Source organism: Coregonus clupeaformis, unplaced genomic scaffold (genome assembly GCF_020615455.1).
Source record: "Coregonus clupeaformis isolate EN_2021a unplaced genomic scaffold, ASM2061545v1 scaf0115, whole genome shotgun sequence".
Classification (NCBI taxonomy): Eukaryota; Metazoa; Chordata; class Actinopteri; order Salmoniformes; family Salmonidae; genus Coregonus; species Coregonus clupeaformis.
This window is the reverse complement of record NW_025533570.1, coordinates 76,716-98,757: the sequence shown is the minus strand read 5'-3', so window position 1 is coordinate 98,757 and position 22,042 is coordinate 76,716. Positions and strand designations below refer to the sequence as shown.

Sequence of the window (22,042 nt, the reverse complement as noted above, 5' to 3'; positions counted from 1 at the left end):
GCCGTGCTCTACCAACATCCCTGCCGGCCATTCCCTCCCCTACCCTGGACGACGCTGGGCCAATTGTGCGCCGCCCCATGGGTCTTCTGGGCCACATCCTGACTGATGGCAGCCCATTCTTGCATAATCAATGCTTGGAGTTTGTGGGTTTTTGTTTGTCCACCCACCTCTTGAGGATCGACCACAAGTTCTCAATGGGATTAATGTCTGGGGAGTTTCCTGGCCATGGACCCAGAATTTCGATGTTTTGTTCCCCGAGCCACTTAGTTATTATTTTTGCCTTATGGCAAAAGGTGCTCCATCATGCTGGAAAAGGCATTGGTCGTCACCAAACTGTTCTTGGACGGTTGGGAGAAGTTGCTCTCAGAGGATGTGTTGGTGCCATTCTTTATTCATGGCTGTGTTCTTAGGCAAAAATGTGAGTGAGCCCACTCCCTTGGCTGAGAAGCAACCCCACACATGAATGGTCTCAGGATGCTTTACTGTTGGCTTGACACAGGACTGATGGTAGCGCTCACCTTGTCTTCTCCGGACAAGGTGTTTTCCGGATGCCCCAAACAATCAGAAAGGGGATTCATCAGAGAAAATGACTTTACCCCAGTCCTCAGCAATCCAATCCCTGTACCTTTTGTAGAATATCAGTCTGTCCCTGATGTTTTTCCTGGAGAGAAGTGGCTTCTTTGCTGCCCTTCTTGACACCAGGCCATCCTCCAAAAGTCTTCGCCTCACTGTGCGTGCAGATGCACTCACACCTGCCTGCTGCTATTCCTGAGCAAGCTCTGCACAGGTGGTGCCCTGATCCCGCAGCTGAATCAACTTTAGGAGACGGTCCTGGCGCTTGCTGGACTTTCTTGGGCGCCCTGACACCTTCTTCACAACAATTGAACCTCTCTCCTTGAAGTTCTTGATAATCCGATAAATGGTTGATTTAGGTGCAATCTTACTAGCAGCAATATCCTTGCCTGTGAAGCCCTTTTTGTGCATAGCAATGATGACGGCATGTGTTTCCTTGCAGGTAACCATGGTTAACAGAGGAAGAACAATGATTTCAAGCACCACCCTCCTTTTAAAGCTTCCAGTCTGTTATTCTAACTCAATCAGCATGACAGAGTGATCTCCAGCCGACTGTACAGGAGGGGGCTAATCACACACCCCTGAGGGGCCCCCGTGTTGAGGGTCAGCGTGGCATAGGTGTTGTTTTCTACTCTCACCACTTGGGGTCGGTCGTCAGAAAGTCCAGGATCCAGTTGTAGAGGAAGTTGTTCAGTCCCAGGGTCCCGAGCTTGGTAACAAACTTGGATGGCACTATGGTGTTGAACGCTGAGCTGTAGTTGATGAACAGCATTCTCACATAGGTATTCCTCTTGTCCAGGTGGGAGAGGGCAGTGTGGAGTGCAATTGAGATTGCATCGTCTGTAAATCTGTTGTGGCGGTATCCAAATTGGAGTGGGTCTAGGGTGTTTGGGATGATTGAGTTGATGTGTGCCATGACCAGCCTTTCAAAGCACTTCATGATTACAGATGTGAATGCTACGGGTCGGTAGTCATTGTGGCATGTAGCCTTAGAGTTCTTGGGAACAGGAATGATGTTGGTCAGCTTAAGACGTGCAGATTACATACTGGGACAAGGAGAGGTTAAAAATGACCGTGAAGATGCCTGGCTGCTGATCTGCGCATGCTGTGAGAACACGCCCTAGAATACCGTCCAGCCACGCAGCCTTGCGAAGAAAAACGTACTAGAGTCGGCCTCAGAGCGAGATCACCAAGTCCTCTGGGACGGCAGGGGTCCTCATGCACGGCTCGTTGAGCAGATCATGGCTAGGTCTTCCTTTGTAATCAGCAATGGACTGTAGGCACTGCCACATGCGTTGAGCGTCGAGGCCTATGTAATAGGATGCCACCTTGTTCATATATTGTCTTTTTGCCTGTACCATGGCTATGCGGAGGTCGTAGTGGGACTTCTTGTACTTGTTCCTGTCCTCAGGTGTAGCCTCAGGGTTAACTGTGATAGCCCTGTGAGTGGTAACTCTGTCGTTTAGCTTAGCGGGTACCTCTGTGTTAGTCCAGGGCTTTTCATTGGGAAAGCAGCGAACCTTCACTGTGGGGACAATGTCGGTGATGCATTTTCTGATGAAGGTGGTTAGCTCAGAGATGCTATCGGTGGAGTCCCTGAACATATTCCAGTCAGTGCTAGCAGAGCAGTCCTGCAGCATAGCCTCTGCTTCGGTGGACCATTTAGCTACGGAGCGTATCATAGGTACTTCCTGTTTGAGCTTCTGTTTGGAAGCAGGAATATAGAGTCGTGACCTGATTTGCTGAAGGGGTGACGAGGGAGGGCCCTGTATGCTTGCTTGTGGGTTGAGTAACAGTGGTCTAGGACTTTATCGCCCCTAGTGGCGAAGGAGACGTGTTGGTAGAAGTTGGGCATCACGTATCTTAGTGACTCAGAATTGAAGTCACCGGCAACAAGAAAAGCAGCCTCCGGTTGCAAGGTTTCCTGCTTGTTTATAGCCTCGTACAGTTTGTTGTACTGAGGTGGAATATACAGCAGTCATGATAACAGATGATTCACAGCCTACTCTGTGTCATTGTGAAACAGTGGGGCTACTTGTTTTATTATCAGTAGAAATTGAGCATACACACAAATTTCAAATGAAGAACTGTGAATCACACCAATCAGACAAACTCCACTCCAACTGAAGCCAACTGAACTCAAGATACAAACAAATTATAAGTTTGTCTCTGTAAGGACTAGTAATTTAACTTGTTGCTAGAATAAAATATAATCACCTTTGCGTTTCAGAAAAGCGCTATAGAAGACATGTATTAATATTATTAAATATTGTCGTAAGGTTTCATTTAGTTGGAAACAGAAGTCCATCCTGGTATCTTAAGTTACTTCAGATTCCAGCCAAGGGTCATGCTGGTTAACAAGCTGGCTTTTAATGTTCAGTCATGACAATGCAGCAGAGATACAGGTAAATCATTTAATTGTAATAATTTAATCAAAGAGGAAAGGCATTTCCTAAACCCTAGTAGACAAATGTGATTCAAAAACATCACGCTAGCCTTCCTACATTTTTTAAAGACCTTACAGTATCTTCATTATTTAAAAGTACAGTTGATTCCTGATAAGTGCGCATTGTAGAAGTTCAAAAACTCCATTAGTGCATTGTAGCTCAATAGTCCCATTTCAAATACATCATGGATACATACAGGATATGTGCATGTTCCAGTTAGCTCTCACATATTACAGTCCAAAGCCATTGAATTTATCAGGAGTTCACTGTACTTCATGTTACTCCATATTTTGTACATGTTTCTATTTCCCCCTTTTAGTACCCATCTGTCCATGTACTATTCTCAAACAGAAAGTAGCAGACTGAAAGAACAAGCAGAAAACCGTACAGCAAGGAGCTGACAACACCGCCTCCTTGTGGACAATATGGAGCAGTGCAGGCAGGGCGAGGGGTAGCTTCCTGTTTCAGTAGGCTACATACTGGTTATATCTGGTATTATGGAGCAGTGCAGGCAGGGCGAAGGGTAGCTTTATGCTTCAGTAGGCTACATACTGGTATTATGGAGCAGTGCAGGCAAGCCGAGGGGTAGCTTCCTGTTTCAAGTTTTAATGTCATGTCCACAAGTACAGTGAAATGCCTTTCTTGCAAGCTCCAAACCCAACAATGCAGTATTAATATGTATCACTAAAAATAAACCAAGGTTCATGCTTCAGTAGGCTACATACAGTCAGTCATAACACATGGAAATATCAGTGGTTAATGATGAACAACACAGGGTTGACAGAAAATAAGCTGTATTCTCTACTTACAAAACTAATGATAAACTTTCCTAAAGGCTTATAATAAACCCGCTGCACCCTCAGAGATTCTCCCATGCTGTTTACAACCCCACCATGTGCAGGTATGTTTCCTTCATTCAACTCTGTTTTCTGGTGTTAACCTCAGTCATCATTGGGCTTTGAGTTTCCTGTGGTTGTGGTGGCATGATCCATACTCACGACATCTGGTCTTGTTTGTTGAGTAAAGCCTAGAGGGGGTGGGGGGCAGATAGATAAGTAAATGAATGAGATCACATATTGTCAAAGACTCCAGCCACCCTAGTCATAGACTGTTCTCTCTGCTACCGCACGGCAAGCGGTACCTGAGCGCCAAGTCTAGGTCCAAAAGGCTTCTTAACAGCTTCTACCCCCAAGCCATAAGACTCCTGAACAGCTAATCATGACTATCCGGACTAAATAAAAAAAAATTGTAGTCATTTAGCAGACGATCTTATCCAGAGCAACTTACATGAGCAATTAGGGTTAAGTGCCTTGCTCAAGGGCACATCGACAGATGTTTCACCTAGTCGGCTCGGAGATTCAAACCAGTGACCTTTCGGTTACTGGACCAACGCTCTTAACCTCCAGGCTACCTGCCGCCACCATGTCCCACCCACCTCCTCTGGTAAAGGTAGACAAGAAACAGAATCTCATCCCTGAAGCAGCCCAGCTGGTGGGATGGGTGTGTGCTGAAGACACAGGCGAAGGCATCGTTGACGAATGTATTGACTGCCTGAAGAGAAGAAAGGCACATGAGTGTTTTATTCTAACTCTGAATGAACCCCCAACGACATCCTATTCCCTACATAGTGCACTACTTTTGACCATGGTCCACAGGGTGCACTATGGAATAGAGGGCCATTTCAGATGCATCCACAGTGTCAATGTGAAGAAGAACCGACAACTTGATGACACTAGATTGACTTTAGGTAAGCAGCTGTTAATCAGCTATAAAACAATATATACCATAAAACATTTACTGTTGCTACTCACTTTATACATCAATACGTTCCATTGCAAATGGCCCACGGACTTCAACTGAAGAAGAAAGAAAATTTGAAGAATTGTGTCAAAATATAACATTTTACTCAGGGCCCATTATGCTCTAAATTTCAAGTAGGACAAACCTTGAAGTTAATGAACAGCTGAGGAGCCATAGAAAGGAATCCAAAAGCATAAATCCCTGCAGGAGGAAGCCCAGTTTCAGTTGGAAATATTGATATTACACACTAATACAAATGTAGGATCTTAATTTGACCTATATTGTCACAGCAAAATAATCCTGCAGCAACAGGATTTGAACATTTAGTCCATGTTGCTTGATCGGTGGTTAGGCTATTAGCTGGCCAAAGGTAGACTACATGAAAAGTGCAATAATGTTAATATAACCGTGTGTTAGTGAGGGTTTTCAGTGAATTTATGTAAATCATTAAGCTTATCTGCATTTTGCGCGGTGTAGGAAAATTCTCAGCAACAAAAGTGATCAAATTAAGATCCTACATCTGTAGCTGCTAATAAAAAACATTGGCTGTGAAAAAGTAGCCTTGTGAAACCAGCCTGATATCTCGATAGCTCACATTCTGTTTCACTTCACAGTGAAACAAATAGTGAGTGCAGCGTTCAGTCTGCTTGACCAGGCTAGTGTTAAAGATCTATATAAAATATAATGTGTAATAAATTGATATTATATTCAAAACATAACCCCCAAGGAGGCTTGATAGAGTTTGTGTAAACTTACCACTGACAAGGCTGTTGATTAACCATGAATAGTAGCTGTCAAAATACATGTGAATATTAGATACGTTGATGATCAATGTCCTCATCAAACCTATTTATTTATATTTTAAATACAATTAAATTCCAGAATTGTCTTACCTTTTATACCTCAGGTATACCAGAGAGAATATGGATCCACTAATAGACAGAGGGTACACTAAATAAGACAGGCATTTCATTGCCTAGAAAAGGGAGTGCTGCATTAGAAAATACTTGTCTGCTTGATTTATTGTATTAGTGTTAAGAGGAACCAAACATACAACTAATTCTGCACTTACCTGTGTGTCATGTTGTGTAGTCTTTCTCTCTGATTCATCAAATTTACCAACCTGAAGACAACCAGTTTCAAGGAATAATTCAGAGTTTACACAACTGTTTTTTACACAGATCAATTTATTTCTATATATTTTTTCTATAACAGATTCTTAATTAAAACCAACATACACTCATTGGCCCTCCATGAATGCAACGTGAATAAACCATTATGAATAAACCATTTATATACATTTTTAAATACTTACATGAACTATAGACCTAGAGGTTCTCCACTGTAGCTGTATTTTAGAAACCTTTTTGACCTTCCATACCTATAGGGGGAGAAGAAGGAATTCATGAGCTCTGGTAAGACATTCATGTCTCAAACCTCACTAACCAGTGGGTTGTCTTATAAAGTTCTGCCATGTACAATATAAACTACTACTATACATTAAGAACAGCAGGCAGGCAACACTGAACCTTCTGCCATCCCCGGCTATGGTTGGCAAAAAGCATTGATTATTTTTATTGATATTCTAAATCCTTTCCAAACTGCTGATTCGTGGCAGATACCTCAATTATGATTCCTATTCCAACAGGAATGAGAACTAGCAAACTGCTTCGTTCCTCCAGCATTTTCAGGAAAATCACTATGGTGCTAAAGCATCTCCACAGCACTGGAACAGAACAGCATAGAGAAACAGATAGAGCTGGGTTAGTTCTGAGGTAGATGGGAGTAGATCAGTAGATTAGTGTTCGTGGGCGGATGGTGGGATTATCCAGAGGCCCTGCTTGAATAACTATCTGTATGGTAATGATACCCAAATCCCCACAAAGACCAAAGATCTGTCCCAAATGGTACCCTATTTCCTATGCAGTGCACTATAAAGGGAATAGGGTGCCATTTGGAACGCATTTCAAGCCTTACACCTCATCTTCCCTAACTCAGTTAGGAAATTGGCATGAAAACTTAGATGCATAAATAAGAACATGAAATGCATTATTATAAAGATGTATTTTACCCCTCCCTCACTCTTACCTGCTTTTCGAGACATGCCCACCATGTTTTTCTTCTTCCTCCAAAAGCTTATGTCATTTTTAAAGGCCAGGAATTCAAATATGAACTGAAAAATTAGACAAATAAATTAAAAGTGTAGATGGATGACATGATCTTTGTGATAGAATTAATGTATTCTAATAGAAAATCACTTACATGGAATGCAGTCACCAGGGTAGTCAATGCTAACAGGTACAAGTTGTTGTCCACAAGAACACCTTTGATTTCATCTATATTCACCTCAGTGAACCCTGTAATAAATGAAGCAAAAAAGTTATTTTACAAGAAGTTGACAAACGTACAGTATCTCAGTAGTTTAAAAGGAAGGTTAAAGTTCAGGACTAAAGTAATAAACTAACCAAAATGTTTCAGTGAAAACATTACATCCTGCATGTGGATCCAGAAACGGAATTGCCTCAGCGATAGGCCTTCGTAGGATATTGTAAGAGGTAGTTTGGTTGTGGAGCCGTTAATCTCCTACAAACACACATTGTAAAAACAAGTATCCTCCAAGTCCTCTTTTTGAGGTATGTTTTAATGTTCTTGAAATTAGTATTTATAACTGTAATATATTTTACAAGAAGAGTAACATCTCACCATCATATCCTTTACCCTGACGCTGAGTTCATCAATGTGTAAAAATGGGAGATATACCATCCTGTTCTCATCCTGAAATCTAAAACACAAGACAAAATATCTGAGATACAAAACATCAATATTTCTCACCATCTCTGTAGCTAGCTCTGCATAATGTGAGTGATGCTGTGCTATAAGTTTAGGTCTAATAGTGCACACCCACTCCCCAAATAAACACACTCACACAATACAAACATTTTATATGAGAGACTTACACTCTCATGTAGCGCCGGACATCACTTGGCAAGGTCCCTCTGTTGAAGGTGAAGTCCTCTGACATCATGTTTAGGGTTAGACGGGACCTCCAGTGAGAGATGGGTCTGTCTACAACTCGAGGAGCAGTGACAGCATGTTTCTGAGAAACGCAAGAACAGGACAAGCCATGAAAGAGAATCAAATGGGTCAACCAAACAGAGCAGTTAAAGCTGATCTTTTCCCAGTCCAGACTGAAACATAGACAGAGGAATTGTTTTGTTGTCTTACTTTGAGGACCTTTTTAGCAGAGCTGAGATTTCCTTTGGAAAGCATGTAGGTGCTGAGCTGGGCAACATGATGGACCTGCCGGTTATCCTGCAAGGGAGACACTCCAAACTTGTGTACATAAACCAATGTGTGCAGAGTCCCGTTGTTACGTGTTGCCAGTGGCAGGGATACATTCACCACCCTTGAATCAAGAAAAGCAATGGTGACAGGTGAGAGATATCGGCTTCTGTCCCAAATGACACCATATTGTCTATATAGTGCACTACTTTTGACCAGGGACCATAGGGAAAAGGGTGCCATTTGGGCTACAACCATAACCTTATCTTTATAGGGAACGTGACTAAAAGTGACATGCTATTTCTATGCCACATGACTGCAGATTTAAATGGGACTTCGGCCTACCTTTCAAAATTAGAATGTATGTCAAAGTCATCTATCTGGATGATGAGGTTGAGTTCACTGTCATCAGGCCTCAAACTGGAGAAAATGCTGAGCTGTTAAAATAAATGAGACTTCTCATAGATTCAATTCAATTGATCTTTATGGGCCATGAAAGACACTTCTTGTGCACCATGGTCACTAATCAAATTGTGATGCATGAATTCTCTGACCAAATACAATAGCTAAAGATGATTAATTGTACTAAAAACCTACCCTACATCTAGGGTTTCACTGCAGTATGTGTAAGACCAAGGCCACTAATTACCTGGAGACGGGGTCTTTCTGCAAGGTAGGAAGAAATGCAGTCTCCTTTACCTCTCTCACAAGGCTTGGTGTATACGAAGCCATAGATCACCCAGCAGGTGTGTGACATATACACGACGAACACTCCTAGTAATATCTTTGTCAGAGAAGTCCTTTTGAATAGGTCCTTTGAAATCGTCGGCTTTGAATAGCACGAAGGGAACATACTGGTATGAAATGTAAAAATAATTAAAAAACGACAAAAACGAATAGTGGACATTGACAGCTAAAGCGAACGGTATAGTTCCATAAAAGTGCGTCACCAATGGTCAATGATATCATCAGAAAATATACAATTTCTCAAATCAGGCGCATCATGCCGCAAATGCACCTTCCAGCAACCCAGGCAGCTCTGGAAGACGCAGATTGTTCAGTGGTCTTGACGCTGAAGACGCCATGATACCGCCTCCTCGTTCTACGTCATGTGAAATACAATGTGAAAACACAGCCCCTCAATTTAATTTATCTCTTCATCATAGGGAAATGAAATTTCGTGGATGAATTGGAAAATGTTTTGTTTCTTTGACTGTGAACATTAACGGAAATCTCAAGTAGGATTTTCTTTCTTTGAAGAACTTCATTGGTTGAAATGGATTCAACCTCTAGTTCAGGGTCATGCACGTGTTACTGTAACGCCAAAACACCGCGATGCCTGCTGGTTGTAGTTGCACAGAGCTAGATACCCCTGTCTGAAGGAGGAATAACGTTTCTTGGATTCAGCTATACCAGCTGTAAGCCTACTATTATTTGCTATTTTACTCACACCTGGCTCTTTTTGCGACTGTACGGCAGGTTGAGAAGTTCGTTCGGGAAGCACGAACTAGTCTCCTGTTAGCAGCATAAAAGTTTGTTAGCAGTTAGCTAACTTGCTAGCTAGCGCCTTGTTTGCGTGCTAACTAGGTAACGTTAGTTAAATAAATGTGCTCGCAACGGTTGCATGATTTTGCAGAACAAACCACTGGCTTTGTCCAGTACTACGTAGCCAGGTGATCAATTCACTAACTAACGTTACCTAGCCTATGTTAGTTATTCAGTTCCGGATGCAACTGATCAGCTGGCTGGACTAGCTAAGTAGCTAAATAACTAAGGACACTTTGCTAAAATGTTGTGGTGGTGAACAAAGCAATGGAAGCTTGTTTCAAGTCGTTCGCGATGGGTGGTCTTCGGAGATCTCTGGAAATTAAATTCAGGGTCCCCACCTGCTGTTTGACCTGCAGAACAGTGAGTTGTTCCAGATCACCTTTAAAGTGCCAACTCTCCAAGCATCTGCCGGTGACTAGAGGGAAAGCAACACTGTTGCAATCATGTCCGTCTGGTAGGTACTGTTATATTTTTACTGTTATGGTCTGTGATTGAAGGAGCCCTAGGTGGCTAGACCTAGCTGCAACACACATGTTGTTGTTGGCTAATGGATTATTATTTTGTTTAATTGGCAGCATATTTCATTCGCCATAGAGTAACTGAGGCGTCCCTCTCCAGTGTGGCTCCTGCTTTTGTTGTGGTAAGTGGGAAGTTTTGGTTGTGTCAATCATATCCAATTTGAAATTGTTATTCTCTCCAAAATGTTTTGTCTGTCGGCAGTATATGGGATATGATCACTTTTGTTCAAATGTTTATCAACATTGACAATGCCAACATTCTACAAAAAGGTTGCTTCTGCAAAATGCAAGAAAAGTAAACCAATGTGTCATTTCAATTGTGACTGTCTATATTGTTCACCTGAGGGAGCGTGTGGAATGTACCTAGAAGCTATACAGCAAGATACTGGCTGTAGCTACAACTGTGCTTTTTTGTCATAGATGAAATTTGACAAAGATGGGAATGTAACCTCGTTTGGTAAGTAATGGAACATCTATTGGCCTCATTAGTTTGCCCATTATTTGTTTTTCTTTAGTTTTCTGTTCTCACAAGCACTACATCAAATGCAATTGTTTATTGTACTTTGTTACTGACAAGTTATTTGTCCTTCCTATACGTTTTGAGTCTGACCTCTGACCCCTGATCTGATTCATATCTCAGAGAAGAAAAAGCTGGAGCTGTATCAAGAGCTGAGTCTGCAGGCCAGAGACCTCAGGTTCCAACACCTCACCAGCATCAACGCTAGGAACAACAACATCATCATTCGCATGGAGGTAGCTACGTACTGTTTTTGTTTCGTGTTACATCGTTATGCTGAAGGTACTGTTAGCCAAACTGTTGCATTTGTCACCTTTCGTGACAGCTAGCCTCAAATTATCCTCTAACTTTTAGAGAATGAAAAAATTACACACTAGAAAAGACAGGTGACCGACCTTAACTTGTTTTTGCACCTGAACCGAGTCTATCTGTTCTTGTGTCTTCAGGCCTTGAAGGCAGTAGTGACCCCCAATAGCCTGTTGGTGTTGGATTTCCGAGGTCTGGCATTGGAGAGATGGCTGGTCCTGGAGTTGGCTCCACAGTTGAACGGGGATCATGGAGCTATGGCCACTCATTCACTGCCATTTGAGTTCAGAGCCCTTGAAGCTATTCTGCAGCATAGGGTAAGACACACGCTACTCAATCACTCATTTACTATTCATTTATCACAACAATTGTTCACACTTTATTTGGATTGTTCCATGTAGATGATCTACACATGGTTATACTATCAACAAACTATCTGTTGATAAGCAACTGCTTGCTAGGGTCAGGGTAAGGGTTGAGTTTAGCGTTCGGATCAATCACATTTATTTATAAAGCCCTTTTTACATCAGCAGATGCCACAAAGTACATGTACAGTGACCTAGCCTAAAACCCCAAACAGCAAGCAATGCAGATGTAGAGGCACGGTGGCTAGGAAAAACTCCCTAGAAAGGCAGGAACCTAGGAAGAAACCTAGAGAGGAACCAGGCTCTGAGGGGTGTCCAGTCCTCTTCTGGCTGTGACGGGTGGAGATTATAAGAGTACATGGCCATTAAGGCCAGATTGTTCTTCAAGATGTTCAAACGTTCATAGATTAACAGCAGAGTCAAATAATGATCAGTGGTTGTACAGGGTGCAACAGGTCAGTACCTCAGGATAAGGGTTAGTGGATAGACGGAGGACTTCCTGTCCAGCTTGCTTGAGGGAGAAAACAACATGGCCACCTCCTGTCTCTCCCACTCTCCACTGGGCAACGATAGCGACATCTCTGACGACAGCAGCACTGGCGGCATGGTCGGCCAGAACTTCCTGGCCTGCCCCAGCTCCCAGGGGAGTGACAGTGACCCTGCGCCCAGCCCAGGGTACTCCAACAATCCCCTGATTGCTCCAGGCTGAGAACACTGAGGCCCTGAACGTGCAGACAGACCACAGCTACTCTCTGTTCCAGGGAGAGGACATGGATGCTCTCCAGAGCATGAGGGCAGAGAAGCCTGACATGGATGTCTTTATTGATCTGGATGACCTGGACAGTGAGGGGATGGAAATGGAACAGGATTATTCCAGTGAAGAACTACCCTGCACTCTCTCCATAGAGGACGCTACACAGGACAACAAAGCGGATCTGTTCCAGTTCAAGGAGATCGTCCTGACTGATGAGGAAAAGAGACTTCTTGCTAAAGAAGGAGCAACCATACCGTCTTGCATGCCTCTTACTAAGACTGAGGAGAGGACACTGAAGAGGGTGAGGAGGAAGATCCGAAACAAGCAGTCAGCCCAGGAGAGTAGGAAGAAGAATAAGGTGTACGTGGACGGCCTGGAGAACAGGGTTTCCATCTGCACTGCTCACAACCAGGATCTGCAGAAGAAGGTCCAACTGCTGCAGAAACAAAACATGTCTCTGATAGAGCAGCTGAGGAAACTACAGTCCATGATGAAGATGTCTACCATGAAGACAACCACCACCAGCACCTGTGTCATGGTGTTCCTGCTGTCTTTCTGCCTGATCATCTTCCCCTCTGTCAACCCATTTGGCCGCAGCCCTGGACAGAAGGAGATATACACCCCCTCCTCTGTTGTCTCCAGGACCCTGCGCTCTGTTGCTGTTGATGACACCCCAGACCCTCTACCCCTGGCTTACTCTGAGCCTGGGGAGGAAGTGGATGACGCTGAGCCTCCCCCTCTCAGTTTCCTCCTAGTGGCCAAGGTAGAGAACACCAAGGCCGTGTTCACTGGCGGCCAGAACCACACACCAGACTACCAGAAGGTGGAGCAGTCTGATTCTGAGAGTGAGTTCAACAGCAACTCGTCTGCAGACTTCCCCAATCCTGGACAGGCCAAGCTGAAGCCAGGGGGCCGAACCCGGGGCTGGGGGCCTGCAGGAGGGATCCAGTGGGAACGCCTGTGGCCTATGAGGTTCCAGGGACCAAGGAGAACTGGATCGACAGGAAGCCAACATCCATCATTATACAGCAACACCGCTCGGACGAGATGTAAACAGAAGAGCCGGTGGTGAATGAACTAACTAATGGAGGGAGAGGGTTAATCAAAGGTTTCAGTCATTATTGATAGTGTTCATTGAAACTTGGTGGATGAAGAGAAAAGGGTATTGGGACGTTTTGTTATTCCAGTATCCTCTGTCTCTACCTGTTCCTTCTCCTCGTGATACTACTGTTCCTCTTGGAGCACTTTGTTCTAATGCCTTGTTCAAGTGCTAGAATGGACTACTGAGATTTCCATTGTTATGCATTATCATCGCCCTCTCATCAAGGGGGGGAAAGCGCTATGAAAGTGAGTAGTAATGTGTTGACCTCATGATTGCTGAAGACTTTTTAAAACCTGAATTCTCTATTGAAAAACAAAACTGACAACAGTCAATTCTGTCCACCTGTGTGGCGCATCTCCAGTAGGTGTTGCTATGTACCTTGCTAGCGAATTACCAGTTCCTTTCATAGTGTATAGTTAACTTCTCTGGTAGTTTTCACAGTCAGCATCCATAGTGAAAATGTATTCTCATGATGCTGGATCAAAACTGTTGATCTTTATACATTGCTTTAGCCATTGCAGGACATTTGGCCATTGCAGATTTTGTGTAAAGAACTAAATAATGTATTTCCCTTGTAACAAGGGTATTCGTGCTTTCTTTTTGTTTTGGGACAAATTTAAATATGACAAATAGTGCTCTGTAATTAATCCCCATTTTCAGGAGACAGTGGCTGAACCATTTTTCACTAGTTTAGACCTTTTTGGGAGCTGTTTCAGTCCTTTATCCAGTGGTTCACACTCAATACCTGTTTTTACCCCTGTAAACCTCTGGACACCTTTCAAGTCTGTCATGTGGAGAGGTGAACCCAGTGGTGGTTGTGGTTGTCCCACTGGCTACCCTAAGTTGAATGCACCAATTTGTAAGTCGCTCTGGATAAGAGCGTCTGCTAAATGACTTAAATGTAAAATAGTTAGTTGATATGTTGTTGACAGTTATTGAACATCTACAAACCATCTACTTGGGACTATCCAAAAAAAGTGTTAACCGGCAATTCTAAATGGATTGGGGTATATGATGTAATATGTGATGGCATGTCCAGCTGGTATTTGTTTATGCATGTATATGTCTTTGTTTCTGTAAAGGTAAACATCCTTCAGGCTCGGCTGAATGAGGTTCACCCTGTCATCCTGGACATTCTAGAGTCTCTTGTGGATCCTAAACTACTCTCTGCAGATCGCAGCAAACTGCATATACTTCTTCAGAACCGCAAGAAGTGAGTGGAAAAGCACTGACAGTCACATCATGATAACCAGCATTCCCGTTTTTGCGTGTAACGTTTGATTTATCTTATCAAGGCAGATCCTATGTTACGGGCGTTGGGCCAGTAACTGAAAGGTCGCTGGTTCGAATCCCCGAGCCGACTAGGTGAAAAATCCATTGAGTTCCATTGAGCAAGGCACTTAACCCTAATTGCTCCTGTAAGTTGCTCTGGATAAGAGCATCTGCTAAATGACTAAAATGTATTGTAGGTGTAGAAAAGATTGACACCTATGGTCATAATTGGGCCAGGGCTGTTGTATGGATCTAGACATCCTGTACTAGAAGGCGTGGCTGGTTTGGCTCTGTGTAGTCAATCTCATTAACTTTCTCCATCCCGATTTGGGAGTCTTCCAACCAGGATTTCTGGGAATTTTGGGGAAAGTTACCAGAATTGTTCAACCCTACCTGTGTTTTCTGCCCAGCCTGTCAGAGCTGGAGACAGACATCAAGGTCTTCAAGGACAGTCTGTTGAAGATCCTAGACGAAGAGGAGATGATCGAGGAGCTTTGTGTCACCAAGTGGACGGATCCACGTGTGTTGTAGGTGAAATGGCAACATGCATATTTTGTAGACACATGGTACTTAATGAGATTATTTGTGTTCATTGTACACGTTTTTCATTATGCCGGGAGTGAGCTGACAACGGGAGGGTTGCTGTCAGGGGCCAACCTTTAGCTAAACCCTCTGAACTGCTCATTGGGCGCTGCACTGTGGCTGGCCTCTGGTCCAGCCTCTACAACCTAATGTGTGTATGTGAGGGGTTGGTACAGCAGAAGACACATTTCTCTCTTGTATGGATTAATAAAGTCTTCTTTTTTTTCTTAAGAGTTGTTGGATGAAGTCTTTATTGGTCTCTCTTGTTGTTGTGTGTGTCTCTGGAGGCAGTGAGGAGAGCAGTCTGGGCATTGATCATGCTGAGGAGATGGAGCTTCTCCTGGAGAACTACTTCATGCAGGCTGAGGAGCTGGGCAACACGACCAGGGAGCTCAAGGGCCTGATAGACGACTCCGAGAGTGTTATCTTCATCAACCTGGACAGGTATTGATGACTAAACCCGGTCTGCATCCCAAATCGCACCCTATTCCCTATATAGTGCAGTACTTTTGACCAGGACCCATATGTCTCAAAAGTAGTCCATTATGTAGGGAATAGGGCCGAGGACCCCTTTTGTGATAGCAAATTCATCAGGGACCCCTCATAATCAGAAAACAACTAGAGTGAGATAAAAATAGCATACAAGGAGTTTTACTTTGACTTCGGCAGCGCATGGCCGGACGAACCACGTCTCAGGCCCTGGGAAGGAACATTTTAAAGGCCCGTCTATAGGCATCGGAAAGAACATTTAGCCGTTTTCAAGCTAATTTCCTGTAATTCTGCACATTTTGTCACAGGGCAGAGAGATTTTTTGTTGTTGCAGCTTTAACACTAATGTCCTGCAATTGTATATGTTTTTCCACGAGGCAGAGAGAAAACGTTGACGTTTTAAAGCTTAAATTAGTGCATTTGGGGAAAACAAGACGTATTGAGCTCCAAATGTATAATTGGTGGAGTACTGTGGACACCAATATCCTTGTGAGCCTCCCAGGCCCATGTTGCTCAGGGTTAAGAACAAAAATTGTAGATTAATAATATTACATTTTCTTGTATTACACACTAAACTTACAATATCGGTCAAAAGTTTTAGAACACCTACTCTTTATTTTTACAATTTTCTACATTGTAGAATAATAGTGAAGACATCAAAACTATGAAATAACACATGGAATCATGTAGTAACCAAAAAAGTGTTAAACAAATCAAAATATATTTTATATTTGAGATTCTTCAAATAGCCACCCTTTGCCTTGATGACAGCTTTGCACACTCTGGCATTCTCTCAACCAGCTTCATGAGGTAGTCGCCTGGAATTAACAGGTGTGCCTTCTTAAAAGTTAATTTGTGGGATTTCTTTCCTTCTTAATGCGTTTGAGCCAATCAGTTGTGTTGTGACAAGGTAGGGGGGTATACAGAAGATAGCCCTATTTGGTAAAAGACCAAGTCCATATTATGGCAAGAACAGCTCAAATAAGCAAAGAGAAACGACAGTCCATCATTACTTTAAGACATGAAGGTCAGTCAAAATGTCAATAACTTTTAACGTTTCTTCAGGTGCAGTCGCAAAAAAAAGCGCTATGATGAAACTGGCTCTCATGAGGACCGCCACAGGAATGGAAGACCCAGAGTTACCTCTGCTGTAGAGGATAAATTCATTAGTTACCAGCCTCAGAAATTGCAGCCCAAATAAATGCTTCACAGAGTTCAAGTAACAGACACATCTCAACATCAACTGTTCAGAGGGGACTGTGTGAATCAGGCCTTCATGGTCGAATTGCTGCAAAGAAACCACTACTAAAGGACACCAATAATAAAAAAGAGACTTGCTTGGGCCAAGAAACATGAGCAATGGACATTAGACCGGTGGAAATTTGTCCTTTGGTCTGGAGTCCAAATTGGCGATTTTTGGTTCCAATCGCCGTGTCTTTGTGAGACGCGGTGTGGGTGAACGGATCATCTCTGCATGTGTATTTCCCACTGTAAAGCATGGAGGAGGAGGTGTTATGGTGTGGGGGTGCTTTGCTGGTGACACTGTCTGTGATTTATTTAGAATTCAAGGCACACTTAACCAGCATGGCTACCACAGCATTCTGTAGCGATACACCATCCCATCTGGTTTGGGCTTAGTGGGACTATGATTTGTTTTTCAACAGGACAATGACCCAACACACCTCCAGGCTGTCGAAGTGCTATTTTACCAAGAAGGAGAGTGATGGAGTGCTGCATCAGATGACCTGGCCTCCACAATCCCCCGACCTCAACCAAAATGAGATGGTTTGGGATGAGTCGGACCGCAGAGTGAAGGAAAAGCAGCCAACAAGTGCTCAGCATACAGTGAGGGAAATAAGTATTTGATCCCCTGCTGATTTTGTACGTTTGCCCACTGACAAAGACATGATCAGTCTATAATTTTAATGGTAGATTTATTTGAACAGTGAGAGACAGAATAACAACAACAAAAATCCAGAAAAACGCATGTCAAAAATGTTATAAATTGATTTGCATTTTAATGAGGGAAATAAGTATTTGACCCCTCTGCAAAACATGACTTAGTACTTGGTGGCAAAACCCTTGTTGGCAATCACAGAGGTCAGACGTTTCTTGTAGTTGGCCACCAGGTTTGCACACATCTCAGGAGGGATTTTGTCCCACTCCTCTTTGCAGATTTTCTCCAAGTCATTAAGGTTTCGAGGCTGACGTTTGGCAACTCGAACCTTCAGCTACCTCCACAGATTTTCTATGGGATTAAGGTCTGGAGACTGGCTAGGCCACTCCAGGACCTTAATGTGGTTCTTCTTGAGCCACTCCTTTGTTGACTTGGCCGTGTGTTTTGGGTCATTGTCATGCTGGAATACCCATCCACGACCCATTTTCAATGCCCTGGCTGAGGGAAGGAGGTTCTCACCCAAGATTTGACGGTACATGGCCCCGTCCATCGTCCCTTTGATGCGGTGAAGTTGTCCCGTCCCCTTAGCAGAAAAACACCCCCAAAGCATAATGTTTCCACCTCCATGTTTGACGGTGGGGATAGTGTTCTTGGGTTCAAAGGCAGCATTCCTCCTCCTCCAAACACGGCGAGTTGAGTTGATGCCAAAGAGCTCACACTTCCACCCAGTTCTCTGAATCATTCAGATGTTCATTGGCAAACTTCAGACGGGCCTGTATATGTGCTTTCTTGAGCAGGGGGACCTTGCGGGCGCTGCAGGATTTCAGTCCTTCACGGCATATTGTGTTACCAATTGTTTTCTTGGTGACTATGGTCCCAGCTGCCTTGAGATCATTGACAAGATCCTCCTGTGTAGTTATGGGCTGATTCCTCACCGTTCTCATGATCATTGCAACTCCACGAGGTGAGATCTTGCATGGAGCCCCAGGCCGAGGGAGATTGACAGATCTTTTGTGTTTCTTCCATTTGCGAATAATCGCACCAACTGTTGTCACCTTCTCACCAAGCTGCTTGGCGATGGTCTTGTAGCCCATTCCAGCCTTGTGTAGGTCTACAATCTTGTCCCTGACATCCTTGGAGAGCTCTTTGGTCTTGGCCATGGTGGAGAGTTTGGAATCTGATTGATTGATTGCTTCTGTGGACAGGTGTCTTTTATACAGGTAACAAACTGAGATTAGGAGCACTCCCTTTAAGAGTGTGTTCCTAATCTCAGCTCGTTACCTGTATAAAAGACACCTGGGAGCCAGAAATCTGTCTGATTGAGAGGGGGTCAAATACTTATTTCCCTCATTAAAATGCAAATCAATTTATAACATTTTTGACATGCGTTTTTCTGGATTTTTTTATTGTTATTCTGTCTCTCACTGTTCAAATAAATCTACCATTAAAATTATAGACTGATCATTTCTTTGTCAGTGGGCAAACGTACAAAATCAGCAGGGGATCAAATACTTTTTTCCTTCACTGTATGTGGGAACTCCTTCAAGACAGTTGGAAAAGCGTTCCAGGTGAAGCTGGTTGAGAGAATGCCAAGAGTGTGCAAAGCAGTCATCAAGGCAAAGGGTGGCTATTTGAAGAATTTCAAATATAATTAGATTTGTTGAACACTTTTTTTTGGTTACAACATGATTCCATATGTGTTATTTCATAGTTTTGATGTCTTCACTATTATTCTACAATGTGGAAAATAGTAAAAATAAAGAAAAACCTTTGAATGAGTAGGTGTTCTAAAACTTTTAACCGGTTGTGTATTTCACGGATTCCTTGGCCAAAATGTGTTTAACCTGTTGTTGTAAGTAATATTTATTACATTTTTTATGTGCGAACCCTTGGAATAGAGTGGTATTTGGGACGCAGATTATGTATAGTGCAGGGAATGGGCAACTTTGATGGGGGTGGGGGCCACAAAAAAATCTGAATTCATCATGAGGGGTTGCAGTGACTCGCGGGTCTGCGTACCCACCTCCATACCCACACATGCAGTCAGAGCCGGGCCTAGTCTTTTGGGGGCCCTCCCTCCTTGCGAGCAAAACATTTTAGCGGCCCCCCTCTTGACAGCAGAGGGGGAAAAATATGTTTTACAGTTAATTTCCTGCAATTTTACACATTTTGCCATCCAGCATAGAGAAAATATTGCAGTTTTACAGCAAATTTCCTGCAATTCTACATACACACACATGCAGTCAGAGCCGGCCCTAGTCTTTTGGGGGCCCTAAGTGGAATTTTGTGTAGATAGCTGGCCGCTAGACTAACTTACCAATCTAAAAAATGTTAGCTGATATGGGCTAATTGAGTGACTGTCAGTGACTGACATAACAAGAGAAACTGCTGATTGCACTACCAAATATCGAATTTGCACCTTGTGTATTCTAATATTGTAACTCTCAACAGTAAGTTGAGACTCTCCCCCCCAAAAAATTGAGCCGCAGGCCTACAAAAGGGGGGCCGCCAGTTAAGCTTCTCTGGTATAGTGTAATCATCATGCTGCGCCCATACAAAATATGCTGGCAGAATGATCTGTATTGCTGATTTAACTGGCTTTTGGTAGACTTAATTTGTCCTGATGTCATTTGCTGTTCTTAGCTGCATTTAATGCTATCAGGGGAACTAGCCTATTTTTCCAACTGCTGAACATGGTGTTTTCCTTTTCTCCTGTTAATTGGCTTGAACAGCTCTGTTAGTCAGGCCTGGTTTGTCACCATACATTTCCCTCTGTCCCCATGGGCCATGGCACACCCAGTCACCGGAACGTGATGATGCGTCTGAACCTGCAGCTCACCATGGGGACCTTCTCACTCTCCCTATTTGGCCTGATGGGCGTCGCCTTCGGGATGAACTTGGAATCCACGTTTGAGGAGGTCAATGATATGCGTTGATGATAAAGCTTTAATCTTTTAAATTACACGAGACAATTTAACATTGAGTTTGTTAACCTGGCAGCAATGTAATATTGCTGAATGGCAGATGAACCTGAGGTGAAGGATGACTGGCTCAGTGTGTGGTCCATAGAGATAAAACTCTGTTCTATCTAGTGTTATATCTATGGTGTCGTGTTTGTTCCCCCAGGACCCCAAGGTGTTCTGGCTGGTGACAGGCTTCATGTTCCTGGGTAGTGGACTAATCTGGAGGAGACTGCTCTCGTTCCTTGGTCGACACCTGGAGCCTACCGTCCCACCACAGGTAATTGAATTGTTCATTTCATGATTTATTTGGATAGGAATGAGTATCATCTGATGCATACTAGTGTGTAACGTGTATAGCTCACTAATTGTCAATACCAGTCCCTGGGTACTGCATATGTGGCTGACTTCTTGATCATGCTTAGCTCAGTGTTTTGTCTTGAGATTGTTCTGATGATTTCCATGACTTGTGTTGTTATAAAAACCCTCTTTCTCCTCCCTAGATCCCAACAGTTTGGAAGAGAAACCAAATAAACTCAAAAGGAGCAGAGGTGAAGAGTGGACTAAGATGATAGTTCCTTGTTGCACCACCTCTCTGCTGAGGAATCTGAACTGTTTGACTGTTTTCATACTACAGTGTGATTTTCCTCTCATTAAAAAGTAATTGCAGAGGAGTGCTTTTTCCCCCCTTCATAATCTCAGTATCAATGTTTTTTATCAATGTCTTTTTAAAACTGTTGTAAGCAGTGTTCATGTATTTATTATCATGGATATATTATTAGCTAGCACACAGTATACCTCCAGCTGTATTCAAGGATACTGCACCAATTTCTACTGTCCGAAAACATGGTCCCAATCCCCCACAATACTACTGTTCACAAAAGGTTTTCCCTGACTATACAGCTAATAAATAAAGGTATTGAGTACTGAACAATCTCAAACTTTGAAAGAACTTAAACCAAAGATACACCATATATACAAAAGTATGTGGACAGCTCTTCAAATTAGTAGATTCGGCTACTTCAGCCACACCCATTGCTGACAAGTGTATAACATCGAGCACACACCCATGCAATCTCCACAGACAAACATTGGAAGTAGAATGGCCTTACTGAAGAGCTCAGTGACTTTTAACGTGGCACCGTCATAGGATGCCAACTTACCAACAAGTCAGTTCGTCAAATGTCTGCCCTGCTGGAGCATACCCGGTCAACTGGCTCAACCACAACAACGTCTCAACCACGAAGTGCTAGGCTACACAAACTCACATAACTGGACCACTGAGTGCTGAAGCACGTAAAAATTGCAAAACTCACTACCGAGTTCCAAACTGCCTCTGGAAGCAACGTCAGCACAAGAACTGTTCGGTAGCTTCATGAAATGGGTTTCCATGGCCGAGCCTGGAGTGGTGTAAACTCGTCGCCAGAGGAGTGGAGGCTGTTATAGCAGCAAAGGGCGGACCAACTCCATATTAATGCCCATGATTTTGGAATGAGATGTTCGACGAGCAGGTGTCCACATACCTTTGGTCATATATTGTAACTCAGGTTTGTATGTGCCAGTCACATACAGTAATGTAGTATGTATTTATTAGTTGTATCATTCACAACATGATCCCTGCCATGCTGTT

The 22,042-nt window shown here is 43.3% G+C and overlaps 3 protein-coding genes across 7 annotated transcripts; 2 read left to right on the top strand and 1 right to left on the bottom strand.

Annotated features, from left to right (window-relative positions):
• Positions 1-2,918: 2,918 nt before the first annotated feature.
• LOC121543305 (cleft lip and palate transmembrane protein 1-like protein) lies at positions 2,919-9,153 on the bottom strand. 5 transcript variants are annotated; one of them, XM_041853085.2, is made up of 17 exons: positions 8,752-9,148; positions 8,448-8,539; positions 8,046-8,226; positions 7,778-7,917; positions 7,524-7,602; positions 7,286-7,403; positions 7,083-7,177; positions 6,909-6,993; positions 6,443-6,546; positions 6,136-6,201; positions 5,893-5,943; positions 5,714-5,796; positions 5,577-5,611; positions 4,966-5,021; positions 4,832-4,876; positions 4,456-4,571; positions 2,919-4,047 (listed from the first exon to the last, which is right to left on the bottom strand). In XM_041853085.2, the coding sequence occupies exons 1-17, from the start codon at positions 9,007-9,009 to the stop codon at positions 3,969-3,971; spliced, it is 1,683 nt and encodes a 560-aa protein (XP_041709019.2). In that variant the 5' UTR covers positions 9,010-9,148; the 3' UTR covers positions 2,919-3,968. The 5 variants fall into 5 exon arrangements, with proteins under 5 accessions (XP_041709019.2, XP_041709021.2, XP_041709020.2 ...); XM_041853087.2 differs by lacking the exon at positions 8,448-8,539 and having other exon boundaries at positions 8,752-9,147; XM_041853086.2 differs by lacking the exon at positions 8,448-8,539 and having other exon boundaries at positions 8,046-8,153; positions 8,752-9,147.
• Positions 9,154-9,437: 284 nt separating this feature from the next.
• On the top strand, positions 9,438-21,458 carry LOC121543306 (magnesium transporter MRS2 homolog, mitochondrial-like). Its single transcript, XM_041853088.2, has 11 exons — positions 9,438-10,104; positions 10,226-10,290; positions 10,589-10,625; positions 10,809-10,921; positions 11,132-11,308; positions 14,295-14,425; positions 14,895-15,011; positions 15,358-15,510; positions 20,253-20,370; positions 20,579-20,692; positions 20,916-21,458. Exons 1-11 carry the CDS (start codon positions 9,915-9,917, stop codon positions 20,982-20,984), a joined length of 1,284 nt encoding a protein of 427 aa, XP_041709022.2. The 5' UTR covers positions 9,438-9,914; the 3' UTR covers positions 20,985-21,458.
• Positions 11,844-13,380, top strand: LOC121543719 (cyclic AMP-responsive element-binding protein 3-like; the record flags this gene model as incomplete). Its single annotated transcript, XM_041853863.2, is given in 3 exon segments — positions 11,844-12,052; positions 12,054-13,020; positions 13,023-13,380. Coding segments are annotated over 3 exon segments (1,317 nt in total), but the record flags the coding sequence as incomplete, so codon positions are not given.
• Positions 21,459-22,042: the final 584 nt, after the last annotated feature.